We start from the raw sequence: 22991 nt of genomic DNA on the forward strand, positions 1-22991 counted from the left end.
AGAGAATTCCACAGATTCACAACTCTCTGACTGAAAAAGTTTTTCCTCATCTCAGTTCTAAATGGCCTACCCCTTATTCTTAAACTGTGGCCCCTTGTTCTGGACTCCCCCAACATTGGGAACATGTTTCCTGCCTCTAACGTGTCCAACCCCTTAATAATCTTATACGTCATCCATCCTTTTTCTTCAGAGATGCTGCCTGACCCACTCAGTTACTCCAGCAGTTTGTGTCTATCTTAACCATGACTACTTATCACGTTTATAGACAATCTACCATTCTCAGTATTAATCTCAAATACATAAATTAATAACTGTGGTAAAGTTGCAGCTGGAAGAATCCCATTCTGATCTGTACACTGTGCTTTTTCCCAATTCACCTTGGTGCTGGTTTTTAGTATTAATACCTGCTTTGTTAACGGATCAAATAATCTAAAGGTCATAAGTGATATTTTTAGGCCATTCGGCCCTTCAAGTTTACTCCGCCATTCAATCATGGCTGATCTATCTCTCCCTTTGAACCCCATTCTCCTGTCTTCTCCCCATAACCTCTGACACCCGTACCAATCAAGAATCTATCCATCTCTGCCTTTAAAATATCCACTGACTTGGCCTCCACAGCCTTCTGTGGCAAAGAATTCCACAGATTCACCACCCTCTGACGAAAGAAATTCCTCCTCATCTCCTTCCTAAATGAACGTCCTTTAATTCTGAGGCTACGACCTCTAGTTCTGGACTCTTCCACTAGTGGAAATATCCTCTCCCCACCCACTCTATCCAAGCCTTTCACTATTCTGTATGTTTCAATGAGGAAGTAATTTTTCACAATAGCCTCCTGTAATGGAAGTTTCTATACCTTCTCAAAGTCCAACTTCGATAGCCATTACTGCTCGGGGATGTGGTGGAGATATAGCTTACGCACACAACGCACTGTAAGATAGCAAAAAGGAATCTTCCGAACCCTGTTTCTTGATCAATTGGTCTCTATTAAAGTAGCACAAATCAAGAGAATAATTCATAACTTATCTTTCTTATCAATTGTATTTATTTCACAAAATGCTGGAGTAACTCAGCAGGTCAGGCAGCATCTCAGGAGAGAAGGAATGGGTGACGTTTCAGGTCGAGACCCTTCTTCAGACTGATGTCAGGGGGGCGGGACAAAGGAAGTATATAGGTGGAGACAGGAAGATAGAGGGAGATCTGGGAAGGTGGAGGGGAAGAGAGGGACAGAGGAACTATCTAAAGTTGGAGAAGTCAATGTTCATACCGCTGGACTGCAAGCTGCCCAGGCGAAATATGAGGTGCTGTTCCTCCAATTTACGGTGGGCCTCACTATTGCACTGGAGAAGGTCCATGACAGAAAGGTCAGTCTGGGAGTGGGAGGGGGAGTTGAAGTGCTCAGCCACCGGGAGATCAGGTTGGTTGAGGCGGACTGAGCGAAGGTGTTGAGCGAAACGATCGCCGAGCCTGCGTTTGGTTTCGCCGATGTAAATAAGTTGACATCTAGAGCAGCGGATACAATAGGTGAGGTTGGAGGAGGTGCTGGTGAACCTCTGTCTCACCTGGAAAGACTGTTTGGGTCCTTGGATGGAGTTGAGGGGGGAGGCAAAGGGACAGGTGTTGCATCTGTTCTTATCAACTGTTTCCTCTTCAAACAACACAGTTGTTACCGTGTGGTAAAAAACTGTTTTCTCTCCATCCTCCGAGACTAAACTGACCACCAATCTCTGTGGCTACATTAGCCTCCTCGGATGTAGACACGCCCCTCTACCTATCAAATCCTACCTTCCAAAGTACAGGCAGATAGAAACGAGAAATATTAAACACGGCCATAATATAATAACAGTAACTAATTTAAGTGTAAATGGCTCTTCCACCGACAAAGCTCCTGACTGATTAATAAATATACTCACTGCAATTTCACACAAATAAAAATAAAGCCTCAAACAATATGGAAATGAATTTTCCCAGCTATAAAATCTTGACATCATCTCAATCATGTCAAAAGAATGGTTGACACTATTGAATTTTCAATATTTAATCAGAACCTAGACCAACAAACTACTTCAGTTATATTTTTAAATAACTGTGTTCATGCAGATTTAATTTTCCATGGTATTTTGACAGTTTAGGTTGAGTTTGTTCATTAGTCATAGCGAACTCCTCATAACGCTTTATTTAATCTTATGAATCTTAAGAAGCTCAAAATTGATTTAACCTTCCATTTGAAATATATGGTCTGTCTTCTGTGATGCAGTCTAATCATTTGGGTAATATGCTGTTATCAGCTATGCCATTGTCACTTTAGGCAAAAGTATCGCTCATGAATAATTTCCACGCAATTTCACCACTAAAGGTGGCTGCAAATGTCGAGGTGTCTAGTGGTCGGAAAGTAGAAAGTCTTGTAAGTTCTCTTTTTAAAGGTGTTAGGAAGCATCGATGGTCACGGCATCTAACCATCACTGCCACAGAGGCCTCATAGGTACATAGAAGACGGACACAAAATGCTGGAGTAACTCAGCGGGACAGGCATTCCTTCTCTGGAGAGAAGGAATGGGTGACGCTTCGGGTCGAGACTCTTCTTCAGACTGATGTCAGGGGAGAGGGAGATACATAGATGTGGAAGTGTGAGGTGTGAAAACAGGGCAAAGGGAATGGAGATCAAGGAAAATGTAGAATGGATTATCGTTAGCTGGGAGAAGGTAACAACAAAGCAAACAGAGATAAAATGTAGTTGGAGGCAGTAAGACTGGTCAGAGAACTGGGAAGGGGGAGGAATGGAGAGAGAAAGCCTGTCCACAAAATGCACGGGAGTCATTTGCCCAGGTACTCCATCAGCAACGTACAACACACTTATCTCCAGGGCGGCACGGTGGAGCGACGATAACTGCTGCCTTACAGCGCCAGAGACTCGGGTTCGATCCTGACTACGGGTGCTGTCTGCACGGAGTTCGTACATTCTCCCTGTGACCTGCGTGGGTTTTCTCCTGGTCCTCTGGTTTCCTCCCACGTTCCAAAGACGTGCAGGTTTGTAGGTTAATTGACTCCTGTAAATTGGCCTTAGTGTGTAGGATAGAACTAGTGTACTGGGTGATCGCTGGTCGATGCGGACTCGGTGGGCCGAAACGCTTGTTACCACACTGTATTTTCTAAACTAAACAAATTAAAGGCAGCAGATACACAGGTACAATGCTGTCTGTAGGTTACTCGATAGGTTACACACCATTTTGACTTTAAAATACAATCACAGGATCAAAGAATGGTATCAGTGTGGAAGGAAATCATTCCTTCTTGTTTCGAGATACAATATGGAAACAGGCCCATCAGCCCACCGAAGATGGACACAAAATGCTGGAGTAACTCAGCGGGACAGGCAGCATCTCTGCAGAGAAGGAATGGGTGACGTTTCGGGTCGAGACCCCTCTTCAGCCCACCGAGTCCATGCCGATCAGCGATCACCTGTTTACACTAGTTCAATATTACCCTACAATATTGCATCCACTACCTACAAATTATTAGAAATTATTTACGGAGTCCAATTAACCTACAAAACCCACGTCTTTCGAATGTGGGAGGAAACCGGAGCACCCGAAGGAAACCCACGAGGTCACAGGGAGAACGTGTAAACACTACACAGACAGCACCCGAGGTCAGGATCGAACTTGGGTCTCTGGCCTAATACTGCTCCTATAACCTATGAACTTATATTTAATAATATTAAGGCTTTTCCCACATGCGTTTCCAAAGGCACATTAATATCTTCAACAAGGTTGTGGGCGGCACGGTGGCATAGCGGTAACGCAAGTGCCTTACAGCACCAGAGACCCGGGTTCAATCCTGACAATGGGTGCTTTGTCTGCACGTTCTCCCCGTGACCTGCGTGGGCTTTCTCCGAGATCATCAGTTTCCTCCCACACTCCAAAGATGTGCAGGTTTGTAGGTTAATTGGCTTGGTATAAATGTAAATTGTCACCAGTGTGTGTAGGATAGCGTTAGTGTGCGGGGATCGCTGGTCAGTGTGGACCCGGTGGGCCGAAGGGCCTGTTCCCACGCTGTTTCTCTAAACTAAACTAAAGGTGTTGCACTGCTGTTAATTTATTTAAAGCGTGTGTGAATATTGCACTTTGCCTTTTTTGACTGTGAATGGACCATCATCCACTGAAAGTCTGGCAAGTGAAAACTCCTCAGACGTTACCTGTGTCTGCTCTTTGTTTTATTTCTTCATTTGCCTCCTCGTCTTCAGGGATTGCCTGTGCTCGAACCCCATAATAAATACAAATGGCTAATTCTGGACTAATAGCTTAATTGACCCGCACAAATTGCTTCAGTCTTACCCTGAAGACCAATAGAGTCTCTCTCAGGATGCCATAGGCCTTCATTAACAAATGGATCTATGTTCTTACACCCTTTATGGCTGTTTGGAATCTAAGGTAATTTATTGCATTGCTGCCTCCATCCATTCTATCGTTAATTACTGTAAGCGTCTTGATTCTGCAAAGAACTGGGAAATAGGAAAGGAATGAAAATAAGAAGAAATGTAGGTGAATCGAGGATCTGAGGACGTAGGTTTAAGGTGAAGGACAAAAGAATCAATAGGAATCTGAGGGGTAACTTTTTCACACAAAGGTCGGTGGGTGCATGGAACGAGCCGCCAGAGGAGGTAGTTGAGGCTGGGACGATCCTAATGTTTAAGAAACAGTTAGAAGGGTACATGGATAGGACAGGTTTGGGCAAAATGGGGCAGGTGGGACTGGTGTAGCTGGAACATGTGTGGGCAACTAGGCTGGGACCATCCCAACGTTTAAGAAACAGTTAGACAGGGACATGGATAGGACAGGTTTGGAGGGATATAGACCAAACGCAGGCAAGCGGGACTAGTGTAGCTGGGACATACTGGCCGGTGTGAGCAGATTGGGCCGAAGGACTGTTTCCACGCTGTATCATCATCGGCGGTCACTCAAAGCGAGTATGACTGTCCTGTCCATAGAGGGCGGTCACGGTGGTGCAGCGGTAGAGTTGCTGCCTTGCAGCGAATGCAGCGCCGGAGACTCGGGTTCGATCCCGACTGCAGGTGCTGTCTGTACGGAGTTTGTACGTAATCCCCGTGACCTGCGTGGGTTTTCTCCGAGATCTTCGATTTCCTCCCACACTCCAAAGATGCACAGGTTTGTAGGTTAATTGGCTTGGTAAATGTAAAAAATTGTCCCTAGTGTGGTTAGGATAGTGTTAATGTGCGGGGATTGCTGGTCGGCGCGGACCCAGTGGGCCGAAAGGGCCTGTTTGCGCGCTGTATCTCTAAACTAAAGGACGCCTGCGCGTGACTTTGTTTAACGTGGGGAGACTGGTGCACAGACAGCCACCACACGGTCCTTGACAGATCTGGGTCAGGATCCAGTGGCATGGAGACCAAGACGACCGGGGACCCTTTTCTGCTGCAGCCTTCATCCGCCTTCCCAGCCGTTGTGACGCTCCACTAAAGTCAGCCATCATCCTCCTCCTTCCACGCTATATCCTCTATGACTCTAGGTATGAATTATTGGAAAGCGGGTTTTCTTCCTGGGAAATAAAATTGGCACGACCTCGAACGAGTTGATGTTGTGTTCAGAATATAATCTATCAAGAGCCCTGGATTGAAGTGTCGAGGGAATGAATCTTTATGAAGATTTATGTTGCCGAGTCCAGATTTAATGCAGGGATATTATGATGTCATGTGCTCACCACAGTTTGGTAACTTTAATTCAAATCTATTTCTTTCCTTCTGAAGGGGGAAAATGGAAGTGGATTTATGCACTGAATTAACCATGGAACATTTATTTTTATTGTTTGTAGAATCAATGGATGAATGTTCCACCAATTGCAATGGAAATGGAGAGTGCCTCTCTGGACACTGCCACTGTTTTCCAGGATTCATTGGGCCTGACTGTGCGAGAGGTAAAGCTAACTGTGGCAAGCTGCCGAGCAAACATGAATGTATTGTGTACGAAGGCACTGCAGATGTTAGTTTGCACTGAAGATAGACACAAAATGCTGGTGTAACTCAGCGGGACAGGCAGCATCTCTGGAGAGAAGGAACGGGTGACGTTGTGGGTCGAGTCCCTTCTCTCCACCCGAAACATCTCCCTTTCCTTCTCTCCAGAGATGCTGCCTGTCCCGCTAGGTTACTCCAACATTTTTTGCCTGTCATAAATGTATTGTGCTCTGCGATTATTACTTATCAAGCCCAGCGTCACCTTTAGTAACTTGAAGAGGCACGAGGGAATAACGTGTGTAGGAAGGAACTGCAGATGCTGGTTTACACCGAAGACAGGTACACAAAAAGCTGGAATAACTCAGCGGGTCAGGCAACATCTCTGGAGAAAAGGAATAGGTGAGGTTTCACATCGAGACCCTCCCTCACACTGAGTCAGGGGAGAGGGAGACGACAGATATAAAGAGGCACATAGAACCAATGAATGAAAGGCATGCAAAAGGACAAATCAAAGCCAGCGACAATGGTGAAGGAAAGGTGGAGCCCACAGTGGTCCATTGTTGGCTGTGGGGAAGGTGATATCGAGTGATACAAACAGTGAAACTCAGCAGGACGTCGATGAAACTAGGGTGGGGGAGGGTCGGAGAGAGAGGGGATGCAAGGGTTACTTGAAGGTACCACACAGAATGTATTGTGCTGTGCAATCGTTATTTATCCAACCATACAGCAGCCTTATTAACTTGAAGAGAGACGAGGGAGTAACATGGCAGGCCAGTGAGAGTTGGCAATAAAAGTTTCTTTGCTCCCACACAGGAATGACAAGAAAGCATTGTCGAGGCAACATTTTCTGAGTAAAACACATCGTGCTGGTGTAACACAGGGGGCCGGGCAGCATCCATGCAAGGAATGGACAGGTGATGTTTCGGGTCGGACTCCAGTAGGAGGAAGGGTCCCGACCCCAAAACATCGCCTGTGCGTCCGAAGAAAGGTCCCGACACGAAACACCATGAGCCTATCAGTCTGAAGAAGGATCCTTTCCCAAAACGTCACCCAACACCTTCTTCCACAGATGCTGCCTGACTCGCTGAGTAATTACTCCAGCACTTTACGGTTTAAACACGAATCCAGCATCTGCAGTTCATTGTGTCTCCAACAGTTACCGGATGGACAGCATTGGTGTGGAATGGAGAGAGGTGATCTGAACAACACAAGTCATACCACAAGTACACAAAAATGTGAAACGGTGAAAAAGAAGTGGGACTAATTCCCAATAGTATCCAGAAACAAGGCCAACAGTCACTTCACAAAATGCTAGAGTAACTCAGCAGGTCAGGCAGCATCTCAGGAGAGAAGGAATGGGCGACGTTTCGGGTCGAGACCCTTCTTCAGACTGATGTCAGGGGGGCGGGACAAAGGAAGGATCTGTTGGGGTAGAGGTCATTAATTTTTGACAGAGGCTTTAGAAACTAATTAAGCATCCGAAATAGACAAGTCAGCACATTGATTCAAAGCAGATTGCAATGTGTTTCTAGACTGAACGACATGCCAGTAAGTATTTTATTTCATTTAATTTAGTTTAGAGGTACAGCACGGAAACAGGCCCTTCAGCCCACTGAGTCCGCGCCGACCTGTGATCCCCACACATTCACACTATCCTAGACACACGAGGGACAATTTTACAATTTTACTAAGCCAATTAACCTACAAACCTGTATGTCTTTGGAGTGTGGGAGGAAACCGGAGCGCCCGGAGAAAACCCACGCAGGTCATGGGAGAACGTATAAACTCCGTACAGACAGCACCCATACTCAGGATTGAACCCGGGTCTCTGGTGCTGTAAGGCAGCAGCTCTACTGCTGCGCCACCGTGCTGGCCTTACTTCCACACAGCTTGGTGTAAAGGAATGCGTGTAATATAAGGCGGGGTAGCCCCTGCCTGAGTTATGCTGCCGTTATCACCCTCTCAGATCAGACGGTGTGCGATGCAAAGTAAACAAGGTTCTCAGAAAATAGTAGGAAAGCAAAATCTATAAAACCATGATCTCATGTCAAAAGAAAGGACTATCGTGAGCAGGTCGAAGTTTAACAGGGTAGTTGATGACAAAAGATAGATGGCTTGAGCACTGTGTGATGGGACCTGTGTGTTCCTTCTTACTGTGAAGGTTAACAGCACCAATTTTCTTCACCACTGGCCATTCCGTTCTCTTGTTTATGTGTATTGAGCATAACCCAAACTGATTGCTAGCTTGCTGGAGTGTGATAATTGTCGCTCTGCGCAATTTTGTTCTGTGGACTTTGCAAGCCGAAGGTGTAACAGGGGAATTCAGCAGACTTGATCGGTTTCTTCTAAAACGCACTTGGTTCTTGGTTCTTGGTCCTCCAAAATATTCCAAATGGAATTTAAACTGGAGGTGCACTTCAGTGCGAGCTGTGGCCCTGGAAGGCGCTTGTCAGGCCGCATCCTGAGTATTGTGAGCAGTTTTAGGCACCATATCTGAGGAAGGGTGTGCTGGCTCCAGAGGAGGCTTACAAGAATGATCCCAGGAATGAGTGGGTTAACATATGATGAGCATTTGTCGGCACTGGGCCTGTACTCGCTGGAGTTTAGAAGAATGAGTGGGGACCTCATTGAAACATACAGAATAGTGAAAGGCTTGGATAGAGTGGAAGTGGAGAGATGGCTTCCACCAGTGGGAGAGTCTAAGAACAGAGTTCAGAGCCTCAGAATTAAAGGACGTTCCTTCAGGAAGGAGACGAGGAGGAATTTCTTTAGTCAGAGAGTGGTGAATCTATGGAATTCTTTGCTGTGGAGGCCAAGTCAGTAGATATATTTAAGGCAGAGATAGATAGATTCTTGATTAGTATGAGCGTCAGAGGTTATGGGGAGAAGGCAGGAGAATGGGGTTAGGAGGGAGAGATAGATCAGCCATGATTGAATGGCGGAGTGGACTTGATGAGCCAAATGGACTAATTCTGCTCCTATCACTATGATCTTATGAATGCACGATCAGTTTCCTCCATTAAAGATCACAGGCTTTGTTCACAACCTATAACCGTGCAAGAGTATGCACTGAAGATAGACACAAAATGCTGGAGTAACTCAGTGGGTCAGGCAGCATCTCTGGATAGAAGGAATGGATGACTTTTCGGGTCGAGAGTCTGGGGATAGGGAGACACAGATAAAGAAGGGGAAAGTGTGTGAAAATGAGACATCAAAGGAGATGTAGATTCAAGGAAAATGTAGAATAGATCATTGTTAGCTGGGATTTATTCACAAAATGCTGGAGTAACTCAGCAGGTCAGGCAGCATCTCAGAAGAGAAGGAATGGGTGAGGTTTTGGGTCGAGACCCTTCTTCAGACTGATGTCAGGGGGGCGGGACAAAGGAAGGATATAGGTGGAGACAGGAAGATAGAGGGAGATCTGGGAAGGAGGAGGGGAAGAGAGGGACAGAGGAACTCTCTAAATTTGGAGAAGTCGATGTTCATGTTAGCTGGGAGATGGTGACAACAAAGCAAACAGAGATAAAAAGTAAGATAGATACAAAATGCTGAAGAAGGGTCTTGACTCAAAACATCTCCCATTCCTTCTCTCCAGAGCTGCTGCCTGTCCCGCTGAGTTACTCCACCATTTTGTGTCTATCTTCGATTTAAACCTGCATCTGCAGTTCTTTCCGACAGAGATAAAATGTAATCGGCGACAGTTGCAATTTCCGCCTTTTTGTTCAACTCCAGTGAGATTCACGTTGTATGAGTGAAAAAAATGAATAATCATTTGTGTATATGGTGGGTGTATGGTGGTGGGTGTATGGAATGAGCTGCCAGAGGAGGTAGTTGAAGCAGGGACTATTACAATGTTTAAGAAACAGTTCGACAGGTACATGGATAGGACAGGTTTGGAGGGAACTCACAGAGCCAAATGGAAAGTAATTTATGGGCATAATCTTATTAAGTTCCGTATATGCATTGTGAAGGGGTTAATATAATAAAAATCAGTCCTGAGGTTTAAGGTTAGCTCAGTTATTTGCACTCTGAATCAGAAGATTGTGATCTCAAGGTTTTCCCTTAATTAGTCGGCTAAATTCTAAAGCTTAATGGAACATAAGCTTCTTCGTGCGTTTGAGGCAGCAGAAATTATGTAACGCCCTCCAGGCGCTGTAGCCAGTGCAATGTGCTGTTGTTGAGGGCCGTGAGATCTACCCCTCCACCAGGGGGACGGAGGACAGTGCATTTGAAAATGCCGTGCTGCGCTGTTTGCTGGTCTGCTCCACACACGCAAGCTGCTGATGGATGCAACCCCTAACGATGCATGTTGGCATTGAACAGGCCGACCCCTGTGCGGAGCCAGTTCAGGGCGACCCACTCTTTGCGGGGCGTTTCCGAGCCTGGTGGGGCTGTGGCGTTCGGTGCGACAGTGAATTGAGGAGGTGGCGATGTCTGTTCCCAGCTGGTTCTCCATGCTCCTAGTATGTTGAAATCGGAGCCACAGAGGGTCGCTGCATGACGGCAGAAAGGGTGATGAGATGACAGGCGTTGAGGTCCCAGTTGCTGTGAATCCTGGGCGAGGTGGTGCAAAGGACGTTTGACGTCCGACGGCACACCAGCCTATGAGTGAAGAACTCTCTGCGAAGCTTGGCGGGTGCGATAACTGCGAGCACCGGCTGGAGATCCGTCGGAGTAGGGCGTAGGCAGCCGGTGATGATCCGCATGGTGTCGTTGAGGGTGGCGTCTAGCTTGCTGATATGAGCGCTGCGGCACCATGCACCATGCATAAGCTAAGGTTTTGCAACCAATGTCATGAAGTAACCACTTAACCTCAGGTGTTGCTTGTTACCTGTCTCAAAATGTCTCACCTTGAGGAGGTAGTTGAGAAAAGCACCATCGCAAAGTTTAAGAAACATTTAGACAGGGTCATGGATAGGACAGGTTTAGAGGGATACGAGCCAAACGCAGGCAGGTGGGACTAGTGTAGATGGGACATGTTGGCCGGTGTGGGCAAGTTGGGCCGAAGGGCTTGTTTCGACGCTGTATCACTCTATGACTCGAATTAGTTTCGTTTAGTTTAGTTTAGAGATACAGTGCAGAAACAGGCCCTTCGGCCCACTGAGTCCGCACCAACCAGCGATCCCCACATATTAACACGATCCTACTGACACCAGGGACAATTTACACTTAGACCAAGCAAATTAATCAACATACCTGTTCGTTTTTGGAGTGTGGGAAAAAGATCTCGGAGAAAACCCACGCGGTCACGGGGAGAACGTACAAACTCCGTATAGACAGCACCCATCGTCGGGATCGAACCTGGGTCTCTGGCGCTGCAAGCACGAATGATGAAGTACAATGTTCAAACATGTTGTTGATCCTTACTATCTCATTACATGTCGTTGATCTTTTTCAGTGAAGGGAAATGAAGGTGCACAATTGGGCCAAATTCATTTCTGATCTCCGATTCCAGTTCAGTTTAGTTTATTGTCACGTGTACCGAGGTACAGTGAAAAGCTTTTGTTGCGTGCGAACCAGTCAGCAGAAAGACGATACATGGTTACAATCGATCCATTTACAGTGTATTAGATACATGATAAGGGAATAACGTTTAGTGCAAGCTAAAGCCAGCAAAGTCCAGTCAAGAATACTCCGAGAGACATCTATGGTGTAGTGTTTGTATGTTATGTTTGGGGGGGGGGGGGGGGGGTGGGAGGGAACGGGAACTGTAAAATTCTCTCTCCCGAACGGAGACGAGACCTTTGTTTCTGTGTCGTGTCTCCGTTCCTGCTGCGGCCTACCATCAGCCATTCACCTGGGACCACCTGGGGCTCTGGTTCGCAGAGCCCGCGGCCCGACCTCACCACCTGCGGCGCTGGCCGCCTTCGGATGCTGCGGGAGCGGCTGCGATTCGTCTCCGGAGGCTCCGGCGCGGGCCGCGTGGACGTCGGAAGCCCGCAGGCCCCTGGATGGGGGCCGACATCGGGAGCTCCGGCAGCGGCAGAGGCAGCGTGTTCGCCCGCCCCGAATCGCGGGGCTTGGGTCGGCCCGCCGTGGACCTTTCACCGTCCGGCGCGGCCTGAAATAGGCCGTTGACCTTTCACCGCCCAGCGGGGGCTTCAATATCAGGAGCCCCGACCGCCCCGACGTGGCAAATCCAACAGCCTGACCGCGGGAGAAGACGGCAGGGAAGAGAAAAGGACTTTTTTGGCCTTTCATCACAGTGAGAAGGGACTGGAGGAGACTCACTGTGATGGATGTTTCTTTTGTTGGTGTTAGTTGTGATTGTATGTGTTATTGCATTTTTATTGATTATTCTTATTGGTCTTATTGTTTAACTGCGGGTAATGTTTCATTTCACTACACATTTATGTGTATGTGACAAATAAACGACTATTGACTATTAAAAAAAATATTGACTATTGACATCAGAGGTAGATAGTTGTTCAGTATTGCTTTGAACTACTACCTCCATCTAAGGTATCACAAAATGCTGGAGTAACTCAGCGGGTTAGGCAGCATCTCAGGAGAGAAGGAATGGGTGACGTTTCGGGTCGAGACCCTTCTTCAGACCCGAAATGTCACCCATTCCTTCTCTTCTGACCCGCTGAGTTACTCCAGCATTTTGTGATACCTTCGATTTGAACCAGCATCTGCAGTTATTTTCCCACATACCACATAGAGCTCCTAAAGATAGCGGAGTGAGGGGGTATGGGGAGAAGGCAGGAACGGGGTACTGATTGTGAATGATCGGCCATGATCACATTGAATGGCGGTGCTGGCTCGAAGGGCCGAGTGGCCTACTCTTGCACCTATTGTCTATTGTCTATTGTCTACCTCCATCTGATGTCCCACAGACTATCCTTAACCAGACTTTGCTTGACCGGACTTGATTCAATTGAGATCATTTTAAAGTTAGACTTCTGGAGATGGAAGATCAAAATTCTACATTTGAACGAAGTCTGAAGATGTCTAAAAAAGGGTCTCAACCCGAGATGTCTGAAAAAAGGTCTCAGCCCGAGACGTCATCTATCCATGTTTTTTCTAGAGAAGCTGCCTGACCTGCTGAGTTACTCCAGCACCTTGTTTCCTTTTCTCCACTTGAAAGAATTTACTTCTCTTAATATTGTTGTTCTAAATACTTTCATGTTAATTGTATAGGAAGGAACGGTTTATATCGAAGATAGACACAAAATGTTGGAGTAATTCAGCGGGTCAGGCAGCATCTCCGGAGAAAAAGAATAGGTGATGCTTCGGGTCGGGGACCCTTCTTCAGACTGAAAGATAGAGGTGGAAGGGCGGGAGGAGACTGGAGGCAAGAAAAGGCCATAACAAATCACGGCCTTTGGTCGGCACAAAATGAAACCTGACTCCAAATGTCACATGGAACAATAGAGCACAGGAACAACCCATAGACCCATAATGTCCATGCTGAACATAATGGCAAGTTAAACTAATGTCCTCTTCTTACACGTGATCCATTCCCTGCATATCCATGTGCCTTTCAAAAAATCGCGTAAATACCCTGCGACCTGTGGGATTTCTCCAGGTGCTCCACACTCCAAAGACTTACAGGTTTGTGGCTTAATTGGCTTCATTAAAAATTGTACATTTTTCCCTAGTGTGTAGGACAGTGTTAGTGTAGGGGGTGGTCGCTGGTCGGCGTAGCCTAGACGGGCCGAAGGGCCTGTTTCCATGCTTCTCTCGAAAGTCTATAAAGTCCAAAGAATTTGGAAGGCTTCGGTAGGTGAAGGTTTAATGTATTGTTTCTTGTCTTCAGACTCGTGCCCGGTACTGTGTAGTGCGAATGGCCAGTACGACAAAGGACACTGTCTATGCCACAATGAATGGAAGGGACCCGAGTGTGACGTGCCAGGAGATGAGTGCATCGATCCAACCTGCCACGGTCACGGCACATGCATCGCGGGGATGTGCATCTGTGTTCCTGGCTACCGTGGGCAAAGCTGTGAGGAAGGTGGGTCCCCCCACCAGCAACCAAAGATTGAAGGCTAGAAAATTGTCCACAAGTCTCCAAAGAAAATCTGTCCTGTGATTTTGGAAATCAGGTTAATCCAGAGTACCGAAAATAGACACAAAGTGCCGGAGTAACTCAGCGGGCCAGGCAGCATCTGCCTGGCCCGCTGAGTTACTCCAGCACTTTGTGTCTATTTGGTATAAACCTGTATCTGCAGTTCCTTTCACCCGGGCAATCTTTCCGCAATAAAACACCTCAGTTGATACCAACAGTGAATTTTCCAACGTGTAAAATACATCTGTAGAGAACCTCTACCTGGGTGGTGCAGCGGCAGAGTTGTTGCCAAAGTACCGAATATAGATTCAAAGTGCTGCAGATACTGCCTGACCCGCTGAGTTAGTCCAGCACTTTATGTCTACCTTCGGTAGATACCAGAATCTGCAGTTCCTTTCTACACTTTAATCTAGAGTCTACACACTTTGCTTCATTTTTCACAGTGTTTTATTTCGCCCATGCAATTTTTCCAGAACAAGGCACCCCAGTTGATAACAACAGTGAATTTTCCAATGTGAAAAACATCTGTAGAGAACCTCTCTGCCTGTTGTTTACCTGGGGCGGCATCGCATTTGTCAACAAGGGCGACACCTGGCGCAGTGGTAGAGTTGCTGCCTCACAGTGCCCAGAGACCTGGGTTCGATCCTGACTACGGGCGCTGTCTGCAAAGAGTTTTTGCGTTCACCCCATGACCTACGGGCTGAGCACGAGCAGGTGGGACAAGTGTACATGGAGCATCTTGGTCACCATGGGCAAGTTGGGCTGAAGGGCCTGCTTCTGTTTTGTCTGACCATGAATCTAATGCAGAGTTCTCGAATGCAGCATTGAGCAGCAAACCATGAGTTATGGTCGACATTATCCGTGGCTGATTAGGATGATCCCGAAGCAAGGAATCTGAGAGTGACCTTAATCCTGACCTCCATGGGGAAAACAGCATCTACAGCACACACAGGAGGTTTGCAGATGTCCAAGGTGATAGAGTGCAGGGATGACAAAGGATGCAATTGGCGTGTTTATTTCTTTATGGTGCATTGTCTCTGGGAAAACAAGGTAATTGAAGCCTGGTGGTTCTGCAAAGGATTAGAAAAGGTATTTTTCAAAGCAGAGAGGTTGGAAGTTCTCCATGGACAGAAAACAGGTAGAGGTTCAACACAGATGAATTTTACACCTTGGAAAATCTACTGTTGGTATCACTTGGGGGTGTCTTTACTTAGTTCAGTTTAGTTTATAGATACTGTGTGGGAACAGGCCCTTCGGCGCACTGAGTCCGCACCAACCAGCGATCCCCGCACATTAACACTATCCTACACACACTAGGGACAATTTACATTTATACCAAAGCCAATTTACCAACAAACCTGTACGTCTTTGGAGTGTGGGAGGAAACCGAAGATCTCGGAGTAAACCCACGTGGTCACGGGGAGAATGCACAAACTCTGTACAAATAGCACCCAAAGCCAGGATCGAACCCAGGTCCCTGGCGTTGTAAGCGCTGTAAGGCTATCTTAAAAACTATCAAGGCCATAGAGGGAATGATTGCCATGTCACAAATAATAGCTGCTAAAACCAATTTCTAATAAAATCATGGCACATTATGTCTGAGAAGGTTCCATTATGAATTTATTTTCAAAAAGAAGTCGTTGTTTTTTGAGGTCCATTTGAACTATTTAAGACAGCCACTAGTTTAGTTTAATTTAGAGATACAGCGCGGAAACAGGCCCTTCAGCCCACCGAGTCCACACTGACCAGCGATCCCCGCATATTAACACTATCTTACACACACTATGGACAATTTTTACATTTACCAAGCCAATTAACCTGTACGTCTTTGGAGTGTGGGAGGAAACTTAAGATCTCAGAGAAAACCCACGCAGGTCACGGGGAGAACGTGCAAACCCCGTACAGACAGCAGTCGTAGTCGGGATCGAATCCGGGTCTCCGGTGCTGCAAGCGCTGTAAGGCAGCAACTCTACCGCTGCGCCTCCGTATCACCGTTCCTATTAAATCTTCCCCCTCTCACCATAAACCTATGTCCTCTGGTTCTTGATTCCCCTACTGTGTGTAAACAAACTGTGCATTTACCCTGTCTATTCCCTTCATGCTCTTATACAACTCTACAAGATTGGTAGTGTGGGAGGAAACCAGAGCTCCTGGAGAAAATCCACGCAGGTCACAGAGGGAACATACAAACTCCGTAGACAGCACCCGTAGTTGGGATCTAAACCAAGTCGCTGGTACTGCAGGGCAGCAACTCTACCGTTGCACCACCATGTTGCCCTGAAGAACAAGAACTCAGGAGCATAATTACACAAGGGTGACACTGATACACCTGCTCCCTCACAGCACCCGGGTCCCAGGTTCGATCCTGACCTCAGGTACTGTCTGTGCGAGGTTTGCATGTTGTCCTTGTGACTGCGTGGGTTTCCTCCGGGTGTTCTAATTTCCAACCCAGCTCAAAGAAATGTTGGTTTATAGATTAATTTGCCTCTGCGAATTGCCCCTAGAACGTAGGGAGTGAATGAGAAAGTGAGATAACATTGAACTAGTGTGAACTAGTGTGATCGATGGTTGTTGGCGTGGACTCGGTGGGCCGCAGGGCCTGTTTCCATCCCGTATCTCTAAACTAAACTAAATCAAACTAATCAGGGCACTTCTGAGAATTTTAGGAATTACAGACATTATTTGTAAACCTCTCCATTAGACGGCTGTGGAGGCCAAGTCAATGGATATTTTTAAGGCGGAGATTGACAGATATTTGATTAGTACGGGTGTGAGGGGTTAGGGGGGAGAAGGCAGGAGAATGGGGTTGAGAGGGAAAAATAGATCATCCATGATTGAATGGTGGAGCAGACTTGATGGGCTGAATGGCCTTAATCTGCTCCTACAATTTATGAATTTATTTAAATGTTCTGCTTGTTTGATTGGTTGGAAGTACTTTAAATGAAGATTGCGCTGCACGGTGTTAGTTTGTTGAGGATTTTAGAAGGTTATGAAAATTCTGAAAGTGAGCAAATCGTTAAAGAGACATTCCATAATCCTATAGCTTACAATTTCAATTTTAATATTACTGCCAATCTGTCACTCTGCAAGCGACATACAAGAAAAATGACTGCCTCGCAGACCGCCCACAAGAAGCCGAATGTTTTTCTGTTCGTGAATCGTGACATAATTGATTTCAGTTGCATCAGGTTTTTCCTTCCTCTGTTATAATAGATACATAGATGCGTAGACAATAGGTGCAGGAGTAAGGCATTCGGCCCTTCCAGCCAGCACTGCCATTCAATGTGATCATGGCTGATCATCCACAATCAGTATCCCGTTCCTGCCTTCTCCCCATATCCATTGATTTCGCTAGCCCTAAGAGCTCTATCTAACTCTCTTTTGAATGCATCCAATCGGCCTCCACTGCCTTATGAGGCAGAGAATTCCACAAATTCACAACTCTCTGTGTGAAGAAGTTCTGTGTGGACTGTTCATCTTTCCAGTCCCAGCAGGGTGTTCAACCTCAGTACATTGCTCACAGTCCACTCTCCACATAGCATTGCCAAGTCAGCCTGAAGTGTAGGTGGAGTCAATGGAAAGGAGGTTGGTTTGCGTGTTGGTCTGGGCTACGTCCATAACTCTCTGCAATTTCACAGCTTTGCCCCACCCCTATGTCTTTTCCCAGCCCTGTACCCCGATGAAGTTTGCATGCCGCTCAATCTCAGGACTTTTGAGTGTCATCCACCTTCAACAGTGCCATCAAACTCCTAGGTCCCAAGATTCTCTCCACAAACCTCTCTTCCTCTGCTCCTCCCACTTTCGTTTATACCCTCTGTATCCGAGTCTTGAACAATGGTTCAATGGTTGTCAATTAACGATCCTGTTCAGATTCTGACAGCACAATATTCAACATTTTATTTTGCTTTATCGCAGTTTCTCTTTCATCACCGAGTCCGCGCCGCCCTGCGATCCCCACACATTAACACTATCCTACACACACTAGGGACAATTTTTACATATTACCCAGTCAATTAACCTACATACCTGTACGTCTTTGGAGTGTGGGAGGAAACCGAAAATCTCGGAGAAAACCCACGCAGGTCACGGGGAGAACGTACAAACTCCGTACAGACGGCGCCCGTAGTCAGGATCGAACCTGAGTCTCCGGCGCTGCATTCGCTGTAAGGCAGCAACTCTACCGCTGCGCCACCGTGCCGCCCTTTTAGATAGATCAGCCATGATTGAATGGCGGAGTAGACTTGATGGGCTGAATGGCCTAATTCTGCTCCTATCACTTTTGAACATTAACTTTGCCCACCGCAACCTCCTATCTCAATTACCCACCTCTTGCCCACGGCAGATGACTAATCAGGCCACCTTATCTGAGACTTACATGGAAACATAGAAAATAGGTGCAGGAGGAGGCCATTCGGCCCTTCGAGCCAGCACCACCATTCATCGTGATCATGGCTGATCATCCACTTGATGGGCTGGACGGCCTAATTCTGCTCTTGTATCATATGAACATGAATGTTTTGTCTACGACTGGTGTCTCAAACTGGTGTTTCATTTTTTATTCTTCAGAGGACTGCCTGGATCCGACGTGCTCAGGGCATGGCGTGTGTGTGCAGAGTAAATGCCACTGTACTGCTGGCTGGGGAGGTCTCAAGTGTGAATCACCGGCTCCGGTTTGTCACGAGCTATGTTCGGGCCATGGAACCCTCTTGGCCGACACAGAGACCTGCAGCTGTGACCTCAACTGGACTGGGTCTGACTGCTCCACAGGTAACTGCATGTAAATTCTCCTGGAGAGATGAGGAGCATTTTGATAGGGATCCGAGGGGTGACTTTTTCACACAAAGGGTGGTGGGTGTATGGAACGAGCTGCCAGAGGAGGTAGTTGAGGCAGGGACTATTGCAACATTTAAGAAACACTTGGAGAGGTACATGTACAGGACAGGTTTTGAGGGATATGGGCCAAATGCAGGCAGGTGGGACTAGTGTAGATGGTGTACATGTTGATCGGTGTGGGCAAGTTTAGTTTAGTTTAGAGATACAGTGCGGAAACAGGCCCTTCAGCCCACTGAGTGCCTGCCGACCAGTGATCCCCGCACGCTAACATTAATCTACACACACCAAGGACAACTTTACAATTATACCTAGCCACTCAACCTACAAACCTGCATGCCTTTGGAGTGTGGGAAGAAACCGGAGATCCAGGCGAAAACTCACGCAGAACTCTGTGCAGACAGCACCCGTGGTCTGATCGAACCCGGGTCTCTGGTGCTGGAAGGCAGAACTCTATCGCTGCGCCACCGTGCCACCCTAAGTTGGGCCGAAGGGCCTGTTTCCACGCTGTACGACTCTATGACTCCATCACATAGGAATGCACTGGGAAGATAGGAAAGATACAGCAGCCGAAATGGCTTTCTATTTTTAAATATTCTTAACATAATCTATTCACATGCAGACTTCTTGATTAAATGGAAGTGATCAATTCTGGGATGCAGCCAAGCACTCGATGAGCCACCACCAACAGATGTCACTGACATTCCTTGGCGGATCGTTTCGTGATGTTTTCATCACGGTGGCATCAACTCTGCTCATTTATCAAATCTATTTCATGATTAAAGACACTTGAAGTTGCACCATAACCTTGGTTTAAAAATAGTCACCTGAAAAGCAGAGGGATTTGTCAAGGAAGTGGGAACTGAGGGAAATAGATTGAGTCTGACAGTTACATTGAGAGAGCTTGAAGCCGCTGATTACACACTTGATAATTTCTCAATGTGTGAAAAGATCTCTTTGCAAGGGCAGGGACAATGCTGTCTTTCAATTACACAAGATGGATTCACTGGCAGGGCACAAGTCAAGACTCCTCAATGGGCCCTTACAGGTTTATATAACCTGCAATGAGTCTGTATACACTTGCCCACTTCAGTTTGGAGATACAGTGTGGAAACAGGCCATTCGGCCCTCCGCGCCGACCAGCGATCACCTCTACACAAGTTCTATCCTACACACTAGAGACAATTTACAGAAGACTATTAACCTACAAGCCTGCACGTCTTTGGAGTGTGGGAGGAAACCGGAGCAGAAACCTGGAGAAAACGGGAGAAAACCCGGAGAAAACGGGGAGAACGTGCAAGCTCTGCACAGTCAGCACCCGTAGTCAGGTTCGAACCCACATGTCTTCTGCTGTAAGGCAGCAACTTTACTGCTGCACCACTGTGCCGACTTAAGTTCTTGTATTGATCAAAAGCACATAATCCAACTCGATGGGCCGAAGGCCTATTTCCATGCTGTATCTCCAAAATGTAACCTAAAATGGATAGGACCATTTGTACATTGGTACATGGGTAAGGCAGATTTGGAGGGATATGGGCCAAACGCGGGCAGGTGTTGGCCGGTGTGGGCAAGTTGGGCCGAAGGGCCTGTTTCCAGGCTGTATCACTCTAGAACTAAACATAAACTCATTTTCTCACATATCAACAAATGTAATAAATGAAATTGTATCTTTAGCAACCTTCCAAGTCCAGGTCAAATCCAGTCAGACTAACAGTCACCTGTTAATTTACTGAAATAATGACCTAGATTAGAGGTTTGATTGCTCATTGAAGGTAGACACAAAATGCTGGAGTAACTCAACGGGGCATCTCTGGAGAAAAGGAATAGGTGACCCTTCTTAAAACTGATTATTTTATTAAAATCGTGTCTTATGTTAAAGTGGCCAGTGGAGAGCAGTTGTAATCACCATGTGTGTTAGATTACAAGCACCAGTACCACACGACAATCAGTGGTAAATATTTTGGTAACATGACACCAAACAGGATGAATCAAACATAAATAATACAGTAACACCAATGGGAATCAACAAGCTTTTAGAACAAGGTGACTTAAAAATTTAATGAACCTCTCGTGCAATGGCAGTTTCAGTGGACTTTTTTAATGTCATTGATATTTGGTAATAAAGTGATATTGTGAGTCACCGTGACCCTGTTTATAGAAAGTCCATAAAGCAGGAACATTAAATATAAGGCCCACATAACTGTCCAAAGTGTTTCGTTGCAAGTGCTTTAGTTTAGGTTAGTTTAGTTTAGAGATACTGCGCGGAAACATGTCCTTTGGCCCGCCGAGTCCGTGCCGACTTGCACTCCCCGCACACTAACACGATCCTACTCACACTGGGGACAATTTACAATTATACCAAGCCAATTAGTCTCCAAACCTTTACATCTTTGGTGTGTGGGAGGAAATGAGAGCACCCGGAGAAAACCCACGCAGGTCACTGGGAGAACATGCAAACTCCACACAGACAGCACCCGTAGTCAGGATTGAACCTGGGTCTCTGGTACTGTAAGGCGGCAACTCTACTGCTACACCACCATGCTGTTGTACTAGAAATGTCATTACTTTATTAAGTTCATTAACTTATTACGTTCATTAACTTATTAAGTTTCCTTGTACGAAACAACTTGATTCCCATTGTAATACTGCAGCACCAACGAGAATCAACATATTTCGTACAAGGAAACTCAATGGATGAATAAATGTCCAGCACAACAGCACAGACAGTGGACATTTTATTTAAATGTCCTTGACATTTGTCACTAAAATGATTGTGAGTCTCCGTGACACAGTTTATAGAAAGTGCATAAATCAGGAACACAAACATACGACTCACAGAGCAGTAGCACTGGTTACCCTGTACAGAGCTAAACAGGGACTGACATTTGACAGTTGTAATTGTATCATGCTGGATTGAGGCCAGTAAGGTCACACTCCAATCAGTAAGCGAGATCTTTCCAGGCAACTCCTAAAGCGACGCACTGCTAGATAAGCAACTCTTTTCCAGTTTCGGGAGATCGATGGGGTTGGGGAGGGATGACTTGCATGGGAGGGAGATCCTACAAGATCTGAAGATAGACACAAAAAAGCTGGAGGAACTCAGCGGGGCAGGCAGCATCTCTGGAGAGAAGGAATGGGTGACGTATCGGGTCGAGAACCTTCTTCAGACTACAGGATCGGGACGGGTTGCTTAAGGAACTGTGTAGGAACGAATTGCAGATGCTGGTTTGTACCGAAGATAGTCAAAGAAATGCTGGAGTAACTCAGCGGGACAGGCAGCATCTCTGGAGAAAATGGATGGGTGATGTTTCCGGGCGGGACCCTTCTTCCAGAAACGTCACCCATCCTTTTTCTCCGGAGTTGCTGCCTGTCTCACTGTCTATCTTTGCTTAAGGAACTGTACAGTACAGTTTAGTTGATTGTCACGTATACTGAGGTACAGTGAAGAGCTTTTGTTGCGTGCTATCCAGTCAGAGGAAAGACAATACATGATTACCATCGAGCCATTTACAGTGTAGAGAGATACATGATAAGGGAATCTGGGAGAAGGGAAAAAGGGAACTGTAAAGGAAGAAGAAAGCACGGTTGAGTGCAGAACCTTTAACCCACTGCCAGGCATTTCTGGCTGGAGGTTTACATTTAGGTTTAGATTTATTGTTGTCACAGGTACCAAAGTACAGCGAAAAGCTTTATTTTGCATGCTGTCTAAACTGATTAAAGATATAATCAATTCCTTAGACTTTACTTTAGACTCAAGGGATACAGCACGGAAACAGGCACTTTGGCTCACCGCGTCCACACAATACGATACGATAGAACTTTATTTATCCCAGGAGGGAAAATGATCTGCCAACAGTCATAAAAACACAAAAACACCCACCAGCGATCACCCTGTGAACTAGGGAGAGAAGGAATGGGTGACGTTTCAGTCTGAAGAAGGGTCTCGACCCGAAACGTCACCCATTCCTTCTCTCCCGAGATGCTGCCTGACCTGCTGAGTTACTCCAGCATTTTGTGAATAAATACCTACGATTTGTACCAGCATCTGCAGTTATTTTCTTATACCTTGTGAACTAGCACTATCCTACAAACTAGGGACAATTTACAATTTTAATGTGGCCAATTAATTTGTGCGCCTTTGGAGTGGGGGAGGAAACGCAGTGAGAACTCAAGCGGTCACGGTGG

The 22991-nt window shown here is 46.4% G+C and overlaps 1 protein-coding gene across 7 annotated transcripts in view; it reads left to right on the forward strand.

Moving 5' to 3' along the window:
• The window catches only part of tenm1 (teneurin transmembrane protein 1), a 1669493-nt gene that overhangs the window by 1478754 nt on the left and 167748 nt on the right, over positions 1-22991 (forward strand). For all 7 annotated transcript variants that reach the window (XM_078412545.1, XM_078412546.1, XM_078412547.1 and 4 more), the window contains 3 exons: positions 5827-5928; positions 13728-13922; positions 18543-18743. In XM_078412545.1, coding sequence (XP_078268671.1) covers positions 5827-5928; positions 13728-13922; positions 18543-18743 — 498 coding nt within the window. The remainder of the gene's footprint in view (positions 1-5826; positions 5929-13727; positions 13923-18542; positions 18744-22991) is intronic.

This window comes from Rhinoraja longicauda, chromosome 15 (genome assembly GCF_053455715.1).
Source record: "Rhinoraja longicauda isolate Sanriku21f chromosome 15, sRhiLon1.1, whole genome shotgun sequence".
NCBI lineage: Eukaryota > Metazoa > Chordata > Chondrichthyes > Rajiformes > Arhynchobatidae > Rhinoraja > Rhinoraja longicauda.